At 47.9% G+C, this 21061-nt stretch overlaps 1 protein-coding gene across 1 annotated transcript; it reads left to right on the forward strand.

Annotated features, from left to right (window-relative positions):
* Nucleotides 1–9805: 9805 nt before the first annotated feature.
* On the forward strand, nucleotides 9806–20421 carry LOC123808221 (zinc finger protein 300-like). Its single transcript, XM_045822734.1, is given in 5 exon segments — nucleotides 9806–9898; nucleotides 19023–19279; nucleotides 19281–19387; nucleotides 19390–19724; nucleotides 19726–20421. Coding segments are annotated over 5 exon segments (1488 nt in total).
* The last annotated feature ends 640 nt before the right edge of the window (nucleotides 20422–21061 follow it).

Raw genomic sequence — 21061 nt, forward strand, 5'->3', positions numbered from 1 at the left:
CTGTCCAGGTATGGCCCTGCCCGCAGACAGGGGAGTGCATTGACATCCGAGCTCGCTCTCCGCAGCTGTCTGGCTGCCTCGGAAGTTTGCAATGCAGGTTTTCCGCCCCCCTGCAGAGTCACTGCCTTAGAACCTCAGGGGCAGAGGCTGAGAATCTGCCTTCAGACGTGCTCCAAGGGTGATTCTGAGGCAGGTGATCCTGAGCCTTCTGACGGGGAAGGATCTTGAGGTACCACTTTTTTTTTTATGACTTAAAATATTATGTTCCTATGGGAGTTTCCCAGGTCAGTCTCCAGGCCCAGGTTCTCTGTGAAGCCTTCCTCACCTCAAACCATAGCTGTAGAAATGAAGGCCAGGAAGTCTGTGAATGAGGAAAGCACAGAAACATTTGAACACCGGCTGACACAGTGGAGTCTGTGCTCAGTGCATGTGATTTATTCAACCACCTCATTCCGCTGAAGCTCGGGGATGGGGAACCATTTCCCTAAGTGCCCATGGCAAAGAGGAGGTGGAGGGGAGACCAGAACCCAGGTCTCTAGACTCCAGGCTCAGGCCCCCTTCACTCTGTTCTGTCATCTTTTCACTGTCATGTATGCCCAGGGGCACACACACCTGCACACCTATCCATGTGTCAGAAACCCGCCATTCGTTTGCATCTGTAACCCTCTAGTGACTCAAAATGTGTGCCTAGCATGGCGCTAACACCCTGAGAGATGTCAGAGTTTTCTAGAAGTGATAACCCCTGCCCTCGAGGGGTTATAGTGAGGATTGGGAGGAGGCAAGAGCGCACTTGGGATGGGGCACGTTGAGCACCTGGGGTCCTGCAAGTGTGGAGTTGGCACCGGAGAGTGAGCACCTCCTAGGGTTCTGCACCCCATGTGCTGACTTGCCTCACCCAAGCCCCAGCCCTGCTGTCCAGTTTCTCTGGTGGAAACGAGAAGGTCTGAGAGGCCGAGGCCGCCTGTGGGGCTGTAGACAAGGTGCTTCCCTTCTCCGGGCCTTCATGGACCCATCCGGTAAACGAGGGATTTTGACAGTCCCTCAGGGTGTCCTCTGTGGCCCTGCAGTGCCAGGGGTCTGAGGAAGGCCATGCTGCACCAAACTGAGGGGGCCTGATCTCACGGACAGTGGGGTGAGGGGTGAAGGGAGCACGACCTGGTGCTGAGGAGGCCTTCAGGCCGCAAGACAGCTTCCAGCCGAGGTCTGAGCCTCAGCACGGAGCGCGTGGAGGCGAGAAGGAAAACAGCACCTCCCAGTCTTCCCACCACCGGTTTTCAAGCACAATTTGGTCGATTTGTTCCCAGGAACCCTCTGTTTTGAAAGGTGTTATGCTCCACCAGGCTGTTTCCTCTTGCTCTCAGGCTGAAGTCCAAATTCTTCAGCGCTTCAGACAACGTCCTCAAAGTCCAGCCAGTTCCCCGTCTTGCCACACTGCTCTTGCTCTGTCTCCCTGCTGTGCTGGACTTTAGTCGGCTCTTCCAACATGCCATTCTCTCTCGCCTCCGGGTTTTGTCTCTGCTGTGTCTGGAGCGCACCACGGTCTCTCCTTCACAGGTTCTCTCCTACCGTTTGTCAGGTCTCCACTTGGAGTCACTTCTTAAGAAAAAAGTTTCGTTTGGGTCTCCTTATAGAGTCCCCTTATGATAGTTCAGATCCCCTTATAGCTCCTAGTGCATTTGACACTTTCTATATTAACCCTCTGCAATACTTTATTATTATTTCTTGTCTGTTTTCTACACTAAATCATAAGGCACACAAAAGCTTTGTTCCCAGTACTTTGCACAGGATTTAATGCATAGTAGATACTCAATCAAAATCTACTCAGTAAAACAGTACTTGGAGTAAAGAATAAGCAGAGTTTCAGGTCAGCACATGCTAACAAGGTTGAGCCCACAAAAACTGGTCTGATTCCACCTGCTAGTAAGACTCAGCTGTTTGAATTATGCCGAGTGAGCCTGTCAGAGGAGAGTAGGTGATTTGCATGGGGTTTTGGGAAGGGAAGGGTGGAGACGGATGCTGTAGACAAGTCATAAGCCAGTTTTGCTTCCAGCCCGAGGAAGTGCTCTGCTACATCCCCAACCAGTGGGCACGTAGTACCTTTTCACCCTCTTTTTTGACGCATGTACAGGGAGCGTGCTACATACCCAGAATATATGCTTGGTGAGCGAATAGGGGCTGCAGGTGACTTAGAAGGAGATTAAAAAAGAAGTGTTGATGTTTTTGTGTCTCCAAGGAACATAGAACATGAGTTAATAAACTAAAAAGGCTGTAAAAGCCCAAATGATGAAACCCAGCCCCGTCATTGTTAAGTAAGTGCTGGACTCAGGGATGGGGTCAGCCGCCCAGCAAGTGGGTCCGGGTGGAGGCAACAGCAGGGAGGCCCAGCCCCCATCGCTTCAGCGCCAACTTCCCAGAGTGGCCCTGTTTCGCAATCAAAACGGGATTGCAGAACCTAGGTTGGGCCAGATGCTGGTTTTCTGAAGAAGCAGCAGATCCAGTCTCAGAGCCAGCCAGGAGACAGGGAGTCTATGAAGAGGGGAGGGGGCTGGAGCCTTTGCTTTGGAGCCCAGTGCCTTCTGAGCTCCGAGCCTCGGTTTCCTCATCTGTGGAGTGGGGAGTCAGACAAGTTCATCTCAAGGGCCAAGTTTTTGGGTAGTAAGAGTAACAGCCAGTGCTCACCCAACATCCTGTCTGTACCAGGTACTATTTTACAGATGAGGAAACAAATACACAGAGAAGTTACATGTATTTACTTAATTAATGCCATGCAGTTGGTAGGTGGCAGAACTAGGATTCTGACCCAGATATACTGTCTCCAGAGTCCTTGCCATTCATCTCCAAGCCTGTGCTGGCAACTTACCAGCCACTGAATGAGTGTGGCTAGTGAGCACTTGAAATGCATGTAATCCAAATTGAGATGTGCTATCAACATAACTACACATTGTTTTTTGAAGACTTAGTATGAAAAAAAGAATGTAAAAATATCTCAGTAAATCTTTACATCATTACATGTTGAAATCTTAGTATTTTTATAGTTGGGTTAAAGAAAACCCATTTTTCTTGAAATTAACTTCACTTGTTTTTATTTTAAAGGGTGACTTTTGGAAAATTTAGAATGATACACGGAACTGATGTTTGATTTCTGTTGGACAGTGCTAGTTTAAGCTATCTGCTTATAGGAGATCGGTATAGGGTTATGGTCTCTGTGAAATCTAGGCTTAGCTCCTCCTGTCTGAGGTCGCCCAAGACCACCTCCAGGTTCAGTGACTCACTAGGAGGACCTACAGAACCCAGCCGGTGATCACATTCGCACGATGATTTATTACGGTGAAAAGATACAAAGCAAAATCAGCACAGGGGAAAGGTGCGTGGGACAAAATCTGGAAGAAGCCAGGTACAAGCTTCCAGGAGTCCTCTCCCCGGGGAGCTGCACAGGATGAACTCAACTAACTCCTCTAGCGACAGACCGTGACCACGCGTGTAACGTGCTGTCTACCAGGGATGCTCAGTGCCCAGGGCTTCTGTTGAGGGCCAGCCGTGTGGGCATCGTCTGCACAGCACAGAACTGCAGGCTCCCAGGAGGAAAGCTGGTGTGCAGCACAAACCGCATCGTTAGTCCAGGCAGTGGAGGCACAGGGAGCCACTCTTATCAGTTCTGGAAGGACAGAAATCCTCCTGAGATCCAAGTTCCTGACTGCCGCCCCGGACCGACTGTGCAAGCAGGTCTTCTGAGAATAGCAGTCTCAGACCTGCTTCCCAAACTCTTCTTCCGTCTCCTGGTTTAATTTCAACAGGACTTGGCCTGGCAAACACAGGCCTCGGCACAGGACGCCCACTCCCTCCCAAGTCTGCTTTGTTGGAGGGAGCATGATAAGAAGGGCAAGAGGCCCTAGAAACTACCTCTTTCAACCCTCTCTTGTGAGAGGCTGGGGCTCAGAGAGATTGCGTTATCCGTCCAGGGTCCCACAGCAAGTACAGGTGTGTGTAAGAGTCCACAGTTCCAAGCTTTGAGTCAAAATGTCCCTTCCCACCCAGGCTGGTGTGGCTCAGTTGGTTGGGCGTCGTCGCGAAAACCGAAAGGTTGCAGATTTGATACCCAGTCAGGGCACATACCTGGGTTGCAGGTTTGGTCCCCGGTCGGGGCATGTACGACAGGCAAACTGATCAATGTGTCACATCGGTATTTCTCTCCCTCTCTTTCTCCCTCCCTTCTCCTCTCTCTCTCACTCAAAAAAAAAAAAAAGTCCCTTCCCTTCTCGATGTTTTTACATGTTGCTGGAACCAAAAACAAGTACCCTTTCCCCCATTTCCTGGCAAGGTTCCCTGCCTGTGCCTCTGCTCGCCTCACTCCACCCACCCTCCATCCTCTCTAGGTTATTGTTAGCTGGGAGACCACAGGACTGGAGTAGCAATAACAATCTTTATAAATAGTTACTGGACAGTAAACAGCCCACTTCCTACTTCTTGTGGGTTAACTAACAACACACAAACAACGAGACCTAGAAGGAGCCAATAAACTCTGGAGTCGGACAACCAGATGGGTTAGGCAGCTCACCAGCTCTCCTGCCTCTCTGCTCCCAACAGGACCCCCAGCTTTAAAAATGCCCAAGTCAGGTCTCCATCATTTTCGCCCTGTCCCCAGCTTAGAAGGTTCATGTCAGGGGAGCGTGGAAGTGTACTGGAGAAGGTTGGACTAAGGCTCTGGGACCCTGACCCCTCTCAGCATGTGCCTTAGAGTAGTCTCGTCTCCCTGAGCCTGGACTCTGCAATGAAGAAATTAGAATCGAGAGGTTTCGTCTGTGCTGGTCAGTCTATAATTGCAGTTTCTCATAAACTGACCCCAGGGGAGGATTTCCTGATGATAAATGGGGTGGTGGCCTTGTGTGCCTGCCTGGTGGGGTCGGGTCACAGGGTGAGGGTGGACTAGGGTCAGTCATGTTGTTTCCTCCTTCGTGGTTGCTGTCTCCTCAAATGGCTGTTTTGATTTTAAATGAGCGAGAACACTCAGTTCACTGTCTGCGTGTTACCACCCCATCCCACATCGCCTGCAAGCCGAAGAGGTTGGGCTCCCATCTGGGGGGAGAGTGAACTTCCCCCACAGTTAAATGGGGTCAATAATTTCTTCCCTGCCTACGCACTAAACCGTTAAGGAGGATTGATAGAGGGTGGGGGCCGAAAGTCCCTGGAATATGAACTCCAGCAAGGACTCATGTTTTTTCCTTCTAATTCATTCTTTGTCTCCAAAGCCATGTCTCGCCAATGCCTTTTCCTCATATTACTGAGCTCTTAAGCATACTAAGTGTTAATTCATTCAACAGGTGTTCATGAAGTGCCCACTGTGTGCTAGGCATGGTGCCAGCTGCTGAGGATTCGACCATTCAGAGCAAACAAAATGCAATCCCTGACCTCAAATTGCCCACAGCCTGGTGAGTTGATGCCAGCAAACCCACTGCACAGAAAAATGGATGCTTTCGTGCGGAAAGTGACAGCACAAAGGGACAACCAACCCAGGACCAGTGGTGGCAGGGCCAGCTTCCAGATGAAGGTACCTGGTAAGTCGGGTAAGAGGCATGAAAGTGGGAGGGAAAAGGGAAAGAGTGTTTTGGCGGGGAGGAACCGTGTGATCCAGGGCTGGCTGGCCCTTTCTAGCTTGGATCCTCCATGTTCTTTGGAGCTGAAGGGAAAAAGCAACAAGAGATAAGGCCGGGGCAATAAACAAGGGCAGATGGGGAGGGGCTCTGATGGCCTTGGAGTTTATCTCGAGGCCAGTAAATAGAAGACGACCACCGTCACTTTGTTCTGTTATTGTGTGTTTAGTTCATCTTCTGTTACTTGCACAATTTAAAATAATCTCATTCATTTAATTATCTACCTATTTATGGTCTAGCCCATCCTCCCCCCAAGGAGAATGTAAGCCAGTGTGAGGTCTGAGACCATAGATGTTTTATTCTCTGTTGTAACTCTAGGCCCCAGCAGAGCACCAGGCACCAAGCAGTCAGTCAAGTTTTTTAAGAAGGAATGGATGGATGGATGGATGGATGGATGAGAAAAACAAAGCAGGGACACATAGATTTGAGAAAGTGTCTTGTTCCTAGGTCATCCTTTGCCTTTATTTAGGGCCAAGCCTCTGCTTTCCACCCTCCACAGGGGAGGGGTGTGGCTCAGAAAGCTTTGTCTCTTGCTTGCAGGTAGTGAAGTGCAGGTGAGGCTAAGAAATGAGTTAGGCAGGAGGGTCTGGGTTAGCTGACCCTGAAGCTGAAAGCCTGACTGATCTTTGGACATAATTTTTTTTTCTTAAGCAACCTGTGGGCCATGGGAAATAAATAACCTGGCTTTCACACTGAACTCCGAAGTCACGGGGTCAGAATCAGCCCTTGTTCTGCTCAGGCTTTGATCTCTCAACCTCACAGAGACTACCAGGCCAGAAGCGTCCTTAGAGGTGACCTAGTTCCTTGCTCCTCAAAATGTAGCCCTTGGACTCCACTGACAGACAGTCCCAAAGCTGCCTGCCCCGCGCCTGACCTGTCTTGTCCCATCCAGTGCGATAGGGCGCTGGGATCTAGGTCCGGCCTCGTTACCTGTTAATAGGCCTAGTTCTTCTTTCTCGCTGCCCCATTTCCAAGATGAGACTAACAACAATTTCAACAATTTCACTTTATAAGATTACTGTGAGAATTAAATGCAAAAATGTGTCCTATCCAAATAGCAGGAACAATAACTGACAACGTGTTGCGTGCTTAGAATGCGCCAGGGACTGTGCTGAACACTTTATCTGTGCTCATGTTTAATTCCTGCCATGCCTGTTTTACAGATGAGGAAACTGAGGCACAGAAAGATTAAGTGCACGGTCTAAATTGCACACCTGGAGACTGGTGAAACAGGCGCTGACTCCAGGGTCCTCACTTGGGACTACCTTGCCAGATTTCCTGTTTTTAAAGTATTTTATGGAGTATGCAGACTCCCTCCACATCCATTACCCGGCGGGTCCCTGAGAATCAGCTCTGTAGGGGAGGCACTATTATCCTCACTCTTCAAACAATCATTTTGAAGATCAGAAAGAGGATCTGCCCAGGGTCACAGGGCTTGTATATGGCAGAGTTGGGTGATTAAAATGGCTTTTCTAACACAAATAGCCCTGGCTGGCGTAGCTCAGTGGATTGAGCGCGGGCTGTGAACCAGGCATCTCAGGTTCAATTCCCAGTCAGGGCACATGCCAAGGTTGCAGGCGATGGCCCCCAGCAACCACACATTGATGTTTCTCTCTCTCTCTTTTGCTCTCCCTTCCCTCTCTAAAAATTTTTTAAAAAATGGCTTTTCTGATGCCCTGTTAGTAACATTCCACTTTAAAACCAGACATTTAGCCCTGGCTGGTGTGGCTCAATAGATTGAGTGCTGGTCTGTGAACCAAAGGGTTGCCGGTTCAATCCCCAGTCAGGGCATATGCCCGAGCTGCAGGCCAGGCCCCGGGTATGGGGTGTGTGAGAGGCAACCTCACACTGATGTTTCTCTCTTTCTCCCTCCCTTCCCCTTTCTAAAAATAAGCAAATAAAACCTTTAAAAAATAAAACCATACATTTAACAAGCTATCCCACATGAAACATAATTCACATAGCTGCAAGAGATTGTTTATAACCTTTCCTTCCCCCTGTTTCTCCTCTTTTTTTAGCCCTTTTTAAACCATGGCTACCCTGGCTGGGTGGCTCATTTAGTTGAATCATTGTCCCCATACGCCAAAGGTTGCAGGTTCAATCCCTAAACAGGGCACATACCTAGGTTGCAGATTCAATCCCCTCTCTGGGTGTGTACGAGAGGCAACCAGTAGATGTTTTTCTTTCACACTGATGTTTCTCTCTCCCCCTTCCTCTCTCTCTAAAATCAATAAACATATCCTCGAGCGAGAATTAAAAAAATAAAATAAAGTAAACCATTGCTGTGTGGAGGCATTACTTCCCTGTCCTTGCACATCCTCCCTCTTGAACATGGTGCAGTGAGAGCAGCACTGAGCTGACACCAGACTACCTGGTCCTGGCCACTCACCCTTAAACCCCTCACTGGGCTATTGTCTTCTCACCTGCAGAAGGTGGGGGAAGTATGTGGATTAGATGGGCTATAAGCCCTTCAGACGGAAGTCTAGCTGTGCTCCAGATAATGCTCCCTGATCCCTGAATGGGCAAAGCTGAAGAACCTGTAGGGGAGAAAGAATCTCTTTTGCCTATTGTGCCCTCCTCGGAGACTGCATTTTACAGTCTTTTTCCTGTTTAATTGCCATTCCTAAAGCCACGCTTGTGGCCTTCCGCAGGCCTGGTTTGGCAAGGCTCTTTGACTAGATTGCTGAAGCCGGCAATCTGTCGGACTCTGGAAGGACACAGTCATCAGTGTGCTATTCACTGTGTAAGCCACAGCTCCCCAGCCTGAACTCGATGATGTTAAAGCCCTTGAAGTGGGAACTACCACGGTCTCTGTTTTACAGACACTGAGGCCTGTGGAGTCGGAGTGACTTGCCCAGGGTCCTAGTGAGTCATGGAGCTAAGCCTTGAAATGCAGGTTTTCAGACCCAGGTTGCGTTCTCTCCACCCATACTCTCACTCATGCCTCGTGTTCATCGAGCACTGACTGCAGTCAGGTCCTGGGCTGGGCACTGAGCACGTTGTACTGAACATCACAGACGGGTTCTGCGCAGGTGGTGGGGGGGCGTCCTGTATAACACAAAACGTACACTTCTTACACTACGTCCAAATGCCAAATCCATATCAACTGTAAACTTTATGTTTTTTGAGAGGAAAAAGTTCTTTTTCAGGTCACCCCCTTTCTTGCTTCTCCTCCCACTTCCCGTTTGTTCCTGATCCTCCCGTCCAAGTCAGCCGAGGCCCTGGCTGAAGTTGGGGTGAGTCGGGCCCAGAAGCTTCCCCCACAAGCTCTAAGCCCGAGGAGGGCCAAGGACCTGAGGTTTGGGCGCCTTGGCACTCCGCCCGGCAAAGGCGATGGGCCCAGAGCCGTCCTTGATCCCAGAAGGCTCCCTGGGCAAATGTTTATGAGAAACCTCACTGTGGCAAAGGGCCGTGACCCCCCTCCCTCCCCCAGCTGCTCCTAACCCGTGACTGCCCCAGGACCTAAACAGCCTGCTCATTAACCGGGGAAACAGACTCCTCTGCTGCTCTGCTTTAACTCCCAGATGGGTGGGCATGGAGGGCCGGAGGTGGCCGGCCAAGAGTCTCCAGACTGGGAGGAGCGGCTGCCAGGAACTAATGATCCTTGAAGAACTGGGCCAACAGGGGCCACAGGGAGCACGCAGCCTGTCTGTGGCCACCGCTTGCCCACTTGCTCAAGGCCACCTACTAGGTGAATGGGCCCTCAAAGCCTTTGACCCAATGGTTGACACTTTAAGGGAATTAAAGCTTGACTCTGTGTTTTCCCTAATGAGCCCACCCTTAGAGCACTGCGGTGGAATCAAAGGAAATCATGGCTAATCAAGGCACTTGGCAAGCTGAGCTGCCTGAGCAGTTGCTCTCTGGCCCAGGCCCTTCCTCCTCCCACGTCCCTGCATCCGGCCTTCCTTCAGTCCCTCAGGACAGACTCACCCACCCCACACCCCCCGCTGCACCGAGTCTCGGCTGTGAAATGAGGGTGCTGAGAGTACCGGGCTCTTGGGAGGAATGAATGAGACAGGTTCCAGGCAGCCTGGTGCAGCACCTGGCACCTCTCTGTGCTCGGTGTTAGCTTCATCCATTCCAGGTGTCCCTTGAGGAGTCCATGGAAGGCCTCCCAAGCGACCTGGAGTGGGAGTTTTCTGAATGGGAGACAAGCGATGAGGCAGGTATTTGCTGGAGTGGAACGAGAGGAAGTGGATCTCGTGGGCAACCTGAAGGACTGGAACAGGGACGTCAGGAACAACCCCTGTGTAATTTCCAGGAAAGGGAAGGCATGTCCAAACACCAGAATTGGATGAAAAGTCCTCAGATATTTACAGTGTGGAAGAGAGCAGTGCAAACACAGTCTCGTTCCAAGGCAAGTGGTGGGGGCACGTGACCTTGCGAGGGCACAGGAATTGTGGCTGTAACTGAAAGTTGCTAAAACCTTAACTGAGCTCACAGGGCTCACCCAGCTGGCCGTCTCTGCAGGGTTCACGAGTGCAGTGCTCGCCCCCTCCATCTTGCACTTCCAGCAACATCTCCCAGTGTTTGCAATAGCAGTGCCCCACCCCGAGTCTCGGGGTGTTTCCATCTCTTCCATTTTCTCTTCTTCCCATTGAATCTATATATATAGATTTTTTTAAGATTTTATTTATTTATTTTTAGAGAGGGAAGGGAGGGAGAAAGAGAGAGAGAGAGAGAAACATCAATGTGCAGTTGCTGGGGGCCATGGCCTGCAACCCAGGCATGTGCCCTGACTGGGAATCGAACCTGCGACACTTTGGTTCGCAGCCTGCGCTCAATCCACTGAGCTACGCCAGCCAGGGCTGAATCTATATATTTTTAAAAAATAGTTTGAGAGTTTTTATGCACCTGAATAATTTGTGATTACATTCTTCTTGTAAAATTAAAATTTGGCAGCTGAAGCTAAAATCCCATTTCATCCCTCCTGATCTCCCTTTTTGTCACAGCTCATCTCTAGTGTCACCAGCAGCATGTTCATTCTTCCAGAACTTTCTCTTTACACACACACACACACACACCCCATTGAAATCTGTTTGGTGGCAGCATTTTTGGACTTCGTCTTTCATGAGCAGTATTATGCATTATTATTGTGCTGCAGCTTGCTTTTCTCACCAGTGTATGTTTTAGAGATCTGTCCATCTTAGTATGTTTTATCTACTTAATGTTTAACCACAGCACAAGGTGGATGTTTTAGGGTTTATTTACTCGCTCCTCCCCTCACCCATCCTCCCACAGCTGCGCATGATGCTGCTGTGAATAGCCTTCCTTGTGTACCTGTCATCTACCTCCCCAGGACGGGAGTCTGGCAGTGGAGTTATAGGTTACCTGAACTACTCACAGACCCAGAAAAAGGCCCTGGGTCTGAAAACCTACCTCCGCAAGCGGAGGGCAGGGAAAGAGGCAGGCTACTTCAGTCCAGTAATAAATAGAGTTTCTTGAGGGAAACTTACATAGCAGGCACCCTGGGGAGGCTGTGAGACAGATGGATCCCTGCACCACTTGGCAGGCACCAAAGGATCACATATGAAGTATTCACGGGGACGAGCACGTGCGTGCTACCAGGTGTGGGAAGTTACTTTCCATGCTTGGCCAGGTCAGGACAATGACCTGGTCCAGGAACGGGCATGTACCAGGAAGCAGGGGAGGGGGCTGGTTTATGTCAGAACGGGCATAGATTACGGTCAGTCTCCAAGGGGGGCTTGCAATAGGCGATCTCCGTTGTGACCCGGGTCCAGCTCACAGGTCAGATGGCAGTCAGGACTCGGGGCAGTCTCTTCTCCACAGTTACTAGGGGATGAACATGCTCCGCTGGATCTCAAGTATAGATTCTCCCTGGCTGCCCTCTGGGGTCATTTCTTCTGGTTCTCAGGTTAACCTATGTAAATCACCAGCTTCCTACGTCTAACTCCCACTGGACAACCCCACCCAGAGGCCCCTCAGGTCCTCAATCTCATACAACAGAAGTGACCTTATCTCTTCTCCCCCTCCCCCACGGCCCCTGCCTTGGTATACACACTCGTGGTCTCCCAGTTGCCCAAACATGGAAAAACATTAACCAGAGTATTCTCTCTCGCCCCAATTCGTAATGAGACATCCAATCTTGTGGCTTTTATCTCAGTACTATCCTTTTTGGTTCTCATTCCTTCTTATCTTGAGCCAGGATTATCTTAATACCCCCCCCCCCACAACTAGTCTCCTTATCCTTGTATACAATACCCCAAAGTAATCTTCCTAAAGCACAGAGGAAGCCATTCTCTGCGGTTGGTTCCCCGCCGGAGTATAAAATACTGTAGGATTTCCTTGGCTTGCTATTCACAGCCTTCCCCAGCCTGGCTCCACTTTCTCCGTCTCGTTTCTGATCTCTTCACATTCTTCCTCTTTCACCGCCCCCCCCCCACCCCCCGCCCCCACCACCACTGATCCCCTTGTACTCCCAAACGTGCCGGTATTTCTTGCCTCCCACATCGTGTTTCTGTGTCTTCTTCTCTGAGTCTCCGAGCTCTGCCTGCTGAAGGTCCACCATCCCTTCTAGGTCGTGCCAAACAAACATTAAGGGTGTGGATCCCAGGGTTCTTCTCTGGGAAAAGGATACAACACCCTCCGGGTGTGTGGGGAGCTTTAAATGAGATTCTGCCTCTTACAGAGAAAATGCTAAGTAAACCTTAACTCTGATTGTTGTCATGCCTCTTTAAAAGCTGTGCCCAGCCTCCCTGTTGGAGTGACTTTCCTGCCTTCCTGGGCTCTCTGCGTCCTGGGGGGCATGTCATTATTCAGTCATTCTTGTATATCAGTTTGTCCTCACAGTTGATAATAACCCCCGGAGGAGCAGGGGTGCTCTTATTTATTTGTGAGTAGGGTCGCAGCGCAGTTCCTAGAACGGAATCGAACGCAGGGGCACGGTCTTACTGCTGTCAGCTCGGGAGGGCAGTGGAGAGAGCCGGCTGGACGGAATCGGGGCCTGGTGGTGATGACCTGCACCCCTCGCTTCCTCTCCCCACACCCAGTTTCCTCCACCAGAAACAGGGGGAAAGAGTAATGTGCACCTCACAAGGAAGGTTGTGGGGAAGCTTCTGTGTGCCAAAGACCTTTCTAGTGCTTTTTTTTCCTCTGTTCCTCTCAGTTTGTCTTCTCACAGTAGCCCGCTTCCCCCTTGTGGGTAAAATGGGAATCACATACTAAAATCAGTCAGTATGAAATAATCTAGGAACCAGAGGTTTATCTCAGCATTGTTTTGTTTTGTTTTGTTTTGTTACCGAAAAATTGAAAACAAGACAGGCCTCCAAATAGGAGCTTGGCTAAATATATTATGTCACACCCACACAAGGGAATATTATTAAGCCATTTGGATATAATGAAATAGATATCTATGGTGTACAGCTAAGTAAAACCCTTGTTATAAGCATATAAACTATGCTCCATTTTGGTAAATATCTAATGATAATAGCGTTTATGTTGGGAGGTAAAATTCCGTTGCTTTTCACTTTCTTCTTTATAGTTGTATGTTTGGATTTTTAACAACGAGCAAGTATTATTGCTATTAGAAAGTTTTACTGTATTACAGAGAACCTATCAGTAAAACCAACCCCCCGTTAGTTGCCTGCTGTGACAGGCAGACCTGAGTCAGGGAGTGCCCTGACTCACGTGTTTTACAAGCGTCGCCTGCTCCAGCACGATGCCTGAGCGTCGTAGGCAGGAAACGAACGTCGAAGTCAGCCTGAGATGGATGCAGGGGCTCTCTGAGGGGCTGCCCCAACGGTCACTTTTCTGCTCTTGGGACCTGCTCCCTTCAGAGGGACCCGCTCCCTTCAGAGAGCCCTGGGCAGAAGAAGGCGGGAGCAGCGAGCCAAGGAGAACAAAGGATCCCGGGCTAGAGATGCTCTGGGAGCATCTCAGAGGTGGGCCAGTGGGAGCTGTGTATCCACCGTTCTTGGCCAGCCCAATCGGAAATCTTGAATCAGACCCAGGATTTGTTTCCAGGATTTGGTTGTTGATGTTAATTTGTTAGATTGTGTGGGTTCTCTGGTGCCGTCCAGATCCAACATTCTATGACTCTGTTTCCATGGTGCTATGATTTTAAGATCCTGATCCCTCGGGGGGTTAGTTGTCAAGGCAGTGATAGACAAGCTGGCTGTCTTCTCTGGGTCCAGTGTCTGGGACCGGGCTGGCTGCCAAGTGACGTCTTCTTGCAGTAGGTAACCCAGCTCATCTGTAGGAGAGCCACCTTGTGAGGGGCAGACAGCCACGAAAACTGCCCCTGTGCACCATAAAACAGGCATGTTCCAGTGAGGAGAGGGGACCTGGAAAAAGGACCCTGGGTTTATGCTAATGAGAGGATCAGCGTGGGGCCCACAGACAGCTTCAGATGAGGGCGGGGCCCTGGGAAGGTTGAGCACAGGATCAGAGGTGGGAACTTTCACTTCCACTTGAGCTCCAGAGAAGGAAGCGGGGCTGGAGACCGGGTGAAAAGAACTCTTGAACAGTGAGATCTGGGGAGCTTTCAGGTTGACGAACGCATCAGAGTGGCAGAGAGGGGCAGCCCCGGGCGGCGCATACAAGCTCCGAGAACAACTGCCCCCCTTTACCTTGCCCTGGGCATCTCTTTCATTGGGCTAGTCCTCAATTGTATCCTTCACAATAAAACGGTAAACCCAAGGAAAGTGTTTTTCTGAGTTCTTCCTTCAAAAAGCCATCAGAATAACATGGATTGAAGAGATTTTAAAACACTTCCCATCTCCTCCTGCTGCTGTTCATGAAAAGAGATATTAGACATTCGTTTATTTTTAGATAGGTATGATACCTATTTCAACAAGTATGTCAATGCTTAAAAAATAACGCATGTCTGTGTGCTCTGCCAATCTAATTCAGCAGCCACTGTGTCCAACCCCACACTGGCATCTTTGGGGGAGACAAGAAACATTGTGCTTAAACCCTTGCCTGTCTCCTCCTAGACCTGTCAGTTTCTGTCTCCGTGTGTGCTTCCACACCCCCTCCTCCACCACGCCCAAGCCCAGGTTCTTGATCGCATGGCATGCAGTGTGCTCTGTTTTTGGCATTCACCTCCCCAATCCAGGTATGGATGTGTCTTTAAAATAAGAGTCTTTTTTAGGTGATGTCTGGGTCATACTGTCATCGGTAGAGTAATTGTTTTCGTTAGAAAAACACTTAGAACTCTTAGAAAAAATATTCACTAGGTTAAAAATTAAACTAGCACTATATTGCTACAAAACACAACAGTTAATGCACAGACAAAGCCAAAGACTGATTGTTAATGCTTATGATTGCAATACACTTACATTACACAGTTCAATCACATAACTCTGGAGTGATGCAATGATAGAGAATCCATTGTTGCAAACTGCAAATTGTGGTTTCCAACAGTGCAGTCAGGGGGGAAATGGTAATAGGGAACTAGGAAAGGCACAACGTCTATGCCTTATCCACTTGACAGTAATAATTAAGTTAGTGGTGAAGCAGGATTTGAACCCAGATCTCCAATCTTCAGATCCAGGGCTCTTTCAGGTCTGAGGAATCAGTATTACCCAGGAATGTGACCTTCAACCAGTCAATCTGGAATTGCCTGGTCAGCACTGGTGAGGTCATCTGCCTGGAAGGCACCCACCCTTCCCCACAGGCAGGTGACCTTGCCTGACATCATCTACACTTCCTCCGAGTTCCTTTCTGTCTGCTGAGCTGGGATGCTGCTCACATCAGGATCATGAAATAAAGCCAGCTAAGTCAAATTTACTCAGTTGAATTTTGTTTTTCAACAATTTTATGCCTCGGTCTCCTCTTTCCTGTTCCCGTATTCTTTTTTCATCAGCCAGGCCCTGCACCCTAGTATTGGAGTGGCAATTTCCCCTGGGAGGGTTCCCCATTGTGCTTAGGAGCACAGTGGAATGTGTATGCCCCCTCTCGGCCCACAGGAACTCTGCCATCTCTGTTGCCCCTCTCCCACACCGCAGTCCTCCCGCAGAGGGCCGGGCGGTCGTGTCCCCTGCTGCTGAGTTGGCTCTCACTCCTGGTGACCCAATGACTGGGCGATGTCCACCATGTCCTGTCGTCGACAGCCCTGCTCAACGTTTAGAGTCTCGTGCCTACGGCTGCTCGTATGGAGTCAACCCATCCGATCCTTGGTCTTCCTCTTTTCCTGCTGCTCTGTCTTTCCCAGCATCATTGTCTTTTGATGAAACAGCCCTGCACCATTTGCCAGCAGGTTTAAGTAGAATGCCCTGTGCAAGGATCGCACCACTCCAAACTCCCGTTTCACCAGTTGGTCTCCTTCCATGAAGTGCTGTACCACAGCAGTGTCTTCCCCAGTCCATCCGTCAGATCTCTCTGGGAAAATTTGCAGCTTACTTTCCTCTTCCTCTCCCAGTCCTTTCCACCGTCTTCTGCTCTGAGTAGACCCAGTTCCTCTGCTTGTGTGGAACCGATGTGTGGCGGCTCCCAATCAGGCGTAGTACCTGGGAGCGGCCACGTTGCCCTTTGGACAAAGCCGCTGAGGATGTGAAGTGGCCCAAATCCCACACCGAACAGCTCAGGCTCCAGAGCCCCATGCCTTGCTCATCCGGTGAGGGAGCGGGAGAGTCCCTCAGTGTGGATGTGACAGCCGTCCTGGGTTAAACTGGGATGGGCGTTTGGGGACCTGATCATGAAACAGCGAGTCAGAGGAGGGACTTATGGGTTGAGTCATGAGGACGTCTGGGATTGGCGTCGGGCGGTGGTGCGGGCTGCAGGGAGGTCTGTGAGGGCCAGCGGTTAGAGGTCTGGGGTCAGGGGTGGGAGGACTGTTGTGTACTCATGGGGACCGGAATAGGGAGAGAGTATGATCTGTGGATCAGGGATAGTGGCCTGTGCGCTGGCGGAGTATCCCTGTGGCCAGCCAGCGTTTTGTGAACCTGCAGGGCCAGTGTTCTTGGAAGTAAGGAATCAATGTGGTTTTCCTGGCAGAAGTTTACTAGGCTTACTTGACTTCAGCAAAAGATCGGTGCCAGGGAATAATGGAATATAAGCTTGAATAGGCAGTGTGAGTGTAGACAGTTAATGTTTTATTAGCTATTCCCAGAAATTCTGTTATTATTTTTAATAATTTTGAGGTATAACTCACATGCCATGCAATTCACCCATTTAAAGTAAAGAATTAAGTGGGTTTCAGTATTTTCACAGATATGTGCAACCATTGTTTGCAGTCAGTTTTAGAACGTTTTTTATCCCCGCCAAAGGGAACCCTGCACCTTTGGCTGTCAGTCCCCCCATACCCTCTTCCCAGATCTAAGCAACCACAGCCTGTCTCTGTCGATTTGCCTATTCTTGATATTGCGTTTAAACCTAACCATATAATGTGGTCTTTGGGGACTAGCTTCTTTCACTTAGCATGAGGTTTTCAAGGTTCAACCACATTACGGCATGTACCAGGACTTTGCTGCTTTTTTGGTGGAATAATATTCCATGTATGGATAGAATACATTTTTGGGTTTTTTTTGGGTTTTTTAAAGATTTTATTTATTTATTTTTTAGAGAGGGAAGGGAGGGAGGAAGAGAGAGAGAGAAATCAATGTGCGGTTGCTGGGGGTCATGGCCTGCAACCCAGGCATGTGCCCTGACTGGGAATCGAACCTGCGACACTTTGGTTCGCAGCCCATGCTCAATGTACTGAGCTACACCAGCCAGGGGGATATAATACATTTTGTTTATCCATTATCAGTTGATGGAACATTTGGCTTATTTCCACTTTTTGGCTACATGAATAATGCCACTGTAAACATTCATGTACATGTTTTTATGTAGACATGTTTTATTTTTTTCTTTGGAAGCTAGGACTGGACTTGCTGGGTCATATAGCAAGTTAATAACTAAAACAGTGCCTGATAACTAATTATATTGAACATCTTTTCATGTGCTCATTGGCCATGTTTGTATCTTCTTTGGAAAATAGTCTATTAGGATCTTTTGTCTACTTTTGAATTATTTGTCTTTTTATTATTGAGTTGCAAAGATATAAAGTTCTTATCTGATATGTCCCTTTATTAGGTACAGGGTTTGCAAACACTTCCATTCTGTGGGTTGTCCTATCATGATCTTTGTAGTGTCCTCTGAAGCACAAAAGTTTAATTTGGATGAAGCCCATTTATCTATTTTTCTTTTGTCCATACTTTTGGTGTCAGGTGCTGGAGTCCCATGGCAAATTCAAGGTCATGAAAATTTACCCCATTTTCCCTTAAGAGTTTTATGCTTTGAGTTTTTATACTTAAGCTTGTGATCCACTTTGAGTTAATTTTTACATATGGTGTGAGGTAAGGTTTAACTTTATCCTTCTGCATGTGCCTATTCAGTTGTTCCAGTACCATTTATTAAAAACACAATTCTTGTCCCATCGAATGGTCTTGTACCCTTGCAACAAATTAATTTGTCGTAAAGAAAAAGGTTTATTTCTGGACTCTGTATACTGTTCTATTGGTCTGTGTATCCGTCCATAGGTGCAGGTCTGCAAGGATGCCCTGAGGTTTGATGATTCACTAGAAGGAGCCACAGACTTAGAACAGCTGTTATTCTCATGGTGACAGTGTATTGCAGTGATAGAATTTAGCAGTCCAGGTCTGAACTTTCTCTCCTTAATGTGGCTCTGTTTAGATGATCTAGTTTTTCCTTAGTCAGTTTTGCTAATTCATGTCCTTCAAGGAGTTTTCCATTTCATCTAAATTGTCAAATTCATTGGTACAAAATGTTTTATAATATTCCCTTACTGTTCGTTTATGTCTGTCTTTCATCTGTGATGCTGATACCTTGTGTCTTCTATTTTCCTCATCACTAGCTAAAACATACTGGTTTGGTTAATTTTTTAATTAATCAAGTTTTGATGTCATTGATTTTCCTCTGTAGTTTGTCCATTTTCCATTTCATTGATTTCCACTCTGATCTTTATTTTTCTTCTCTTCTACTTATTTGAGGTTGAATTTGCTCATTTCTTAGCCTATTACGTGAGAAACTTAGATCATTGACTTGAGGCTTGCTTTGTTTTCTGTTGTGAGCATGTAAGGTACAGGTAGTCCTCACATGGTATCATAGTGCGGCACAATAAAAATCACCATGGAGCCAAACTTTGCAAAATAATCTTCATAATCAGGGGGAAAATTATAATTGTTTTGTGATCTTTAAACTTTTTTTGTTAATATATTAAACATTCTCTTACTATTGGCTATAACTGTATAGAGAAATGAAAATATAGTAAAAGTATTTATTACCTGGCAATTTTAAACATTGAAAATATGTTCCATTTCTTTTTAAAAACCCTATGTGGAAGATGTTGAACAGTATATCCCTTCCTATCATTGTGTATGATATGGAGTGAGCCTGTTTTCTGTGCCTCAGTCCCTGTACTCCACTTTGAAGGTCTGGCAAGGGGAGGGCCAGCTGGAGAGAGAGCAGGAAAACCAAGACAGACTTCTTAGGCAAGTCACAGCCAACCACAGATCGGTTATGGAAGAGCCAGTCCATACATATAATACACTTGGAAACATGTTTTATGACTGCACAGACCTGGATACTTCAAGACAAACACTGTATAAGTGTGATTCATTTGAGAGGAGCTTGAAACATAATATAAACCTAACTTTTGTAGTAGAGATTATACAAGAAACACCCTAATGACAATTTTGGATGTGGTAGAACACCTAGAGCTTCCTATTGTAGCAAAAAATTTCATGATGAAGTGACACACTGTGAAGATGGTCAGCATGAAAGACCACCAGCAAGAAACAGTCTCTTATTCAATTTGTGAATGTTGAAACTGGGAAGACCTATGCATGTATCACATGTGGGGGACTTCTCTTTAAAAATTGCAGTGCATGTGGGAAAGCTTTCAGTGAGAAGTTTCACCTCATTGTACACCAGAGAACTCATACTGGAGAGAAGCCTTATGAATGTCCTGAATGTGGAAAAGCCTTCTCTCAGAAGTCATCTCTCATTATACATCAGAGAGTTCACACGGGGGAGAAACCATATGCGTGTAGTGACTGCGGGAAAGCCTTCTCCCAGAAATCACCCCTCATTATACATCAGAGGATCCACACTGGGGGAGAAGCCTTACGAATGCAGAGAGTGCGGCAAGGCCTTCTCCCAGAAGTCACAACTGATTATCCACCACAGGACTCACACTGGGGAGAAGCCCTATGAGTGTGCCGAGTGCGGGAAAGCCTTCTGTGAGAAGTCCCACCTCATCATACACAGCAGGATCCACACTGGAGAGAAACCCTGCAAGTGTGCTCAGTGTGCAGAGGCCTTCAGCAGGAAGACAGAACTCATCACACATCAGTTAGTTCACACTGGGGAGAAACCCTATGCATGTCCTGAGTGTGGGAAGGCCTTCTCCCGCAAGTCACAGCTCATCATCCACCAGAGAACACACACTGGAGAGAAATCCTACAGGTGCAGTGAGTGCGGCAAGGCCTTCTGTCAGAAGTCGCATCTCATTGGACATCAGAGAATTCACATGGGGGAAAAGCCTTACGTGTGCACTGAGTGTGGGAAAGCCTTCTCTCAGAAGTCCCACCTGCCAGGACACCAGCGCATTCACACGGGAGAGAAGCCTTACATCTGTGCTGAGTGTGGGAAGGCCTTTTCCCAGAAGTCAGACCTGGTTTTACATCGGAGAATTCATACTGGGGAAAGACCCTATGGGTGCACTGCGTGTGGGAAAGCCTTCATCCAGAAGTCCCAGCTCACCGTGCACCAGAGAATTCACAACAGTGGGAAAGCCTTAATGAACTGAGTGCAGAAAAACCTTCAGTATTAGCTTAAGCCTTAATAAATGATATAAACTCCACAGATGTGATAAGTTTAAGGACATCTTGATTGATAAAATTTTACAAGTGACAGCCACTTCCTAAGGTAGTGTTTAATTTTTTCCCAAAATAATACAGAAATCTTAATTTTATAAGTGATGGGCATTTTCACAATGGCATGTAAAACTGTTAATATTGCTAACTGAATGATTAGTATAGCAGGACAAATTCCATATATAGTCTATTTGAAGTTACGTGTTCCTGATTATACTACATAGCACTAATCAGATGTGGTAATGTTGTTAATGTTAGCCTAGTGTAATTATGGTCACGCAGTAATTCCCCATAGAGGGCATGAAGAAAGGTTGAATTAAAAATGCCAAGATATAGAAACTGTACTTGGGGGAAGGGACTTCACTGTCACTCCCTAAACATATATGTAAAATTCTTATTGTAAAAGGATGGAAATATGGTTGATAAGGTCCAACAAATGTGGCCTTCATGTGTTTCCGTTTGCAGAATAGAAGTTGATCCGTTGTCAGTGGATGGGCCCAGATTTCAAAACTGCAGTTCTCGCTCATTTCTCCCTTTTACCCTGCGCCACTAGGGCTGGGTTGAGGCGGAAAA

This window comes from Phyllostomus hastatus, unplaced genomic scaffold (genome assembly GCF_019186645.2).
Source record: "Phyllostomus hastatus isolate PE091 unplaced genomic scaffold, TTU_PhHast_1.1 phas_contig_150, whole genome shotgun sequence".
Lineage (NCBI taxonomy): Eukaryota > Metazoa > Chordata > Mammalia > Chiroptera > Phyllostomidae > Phyllostomus > Phyllostomus hastatus.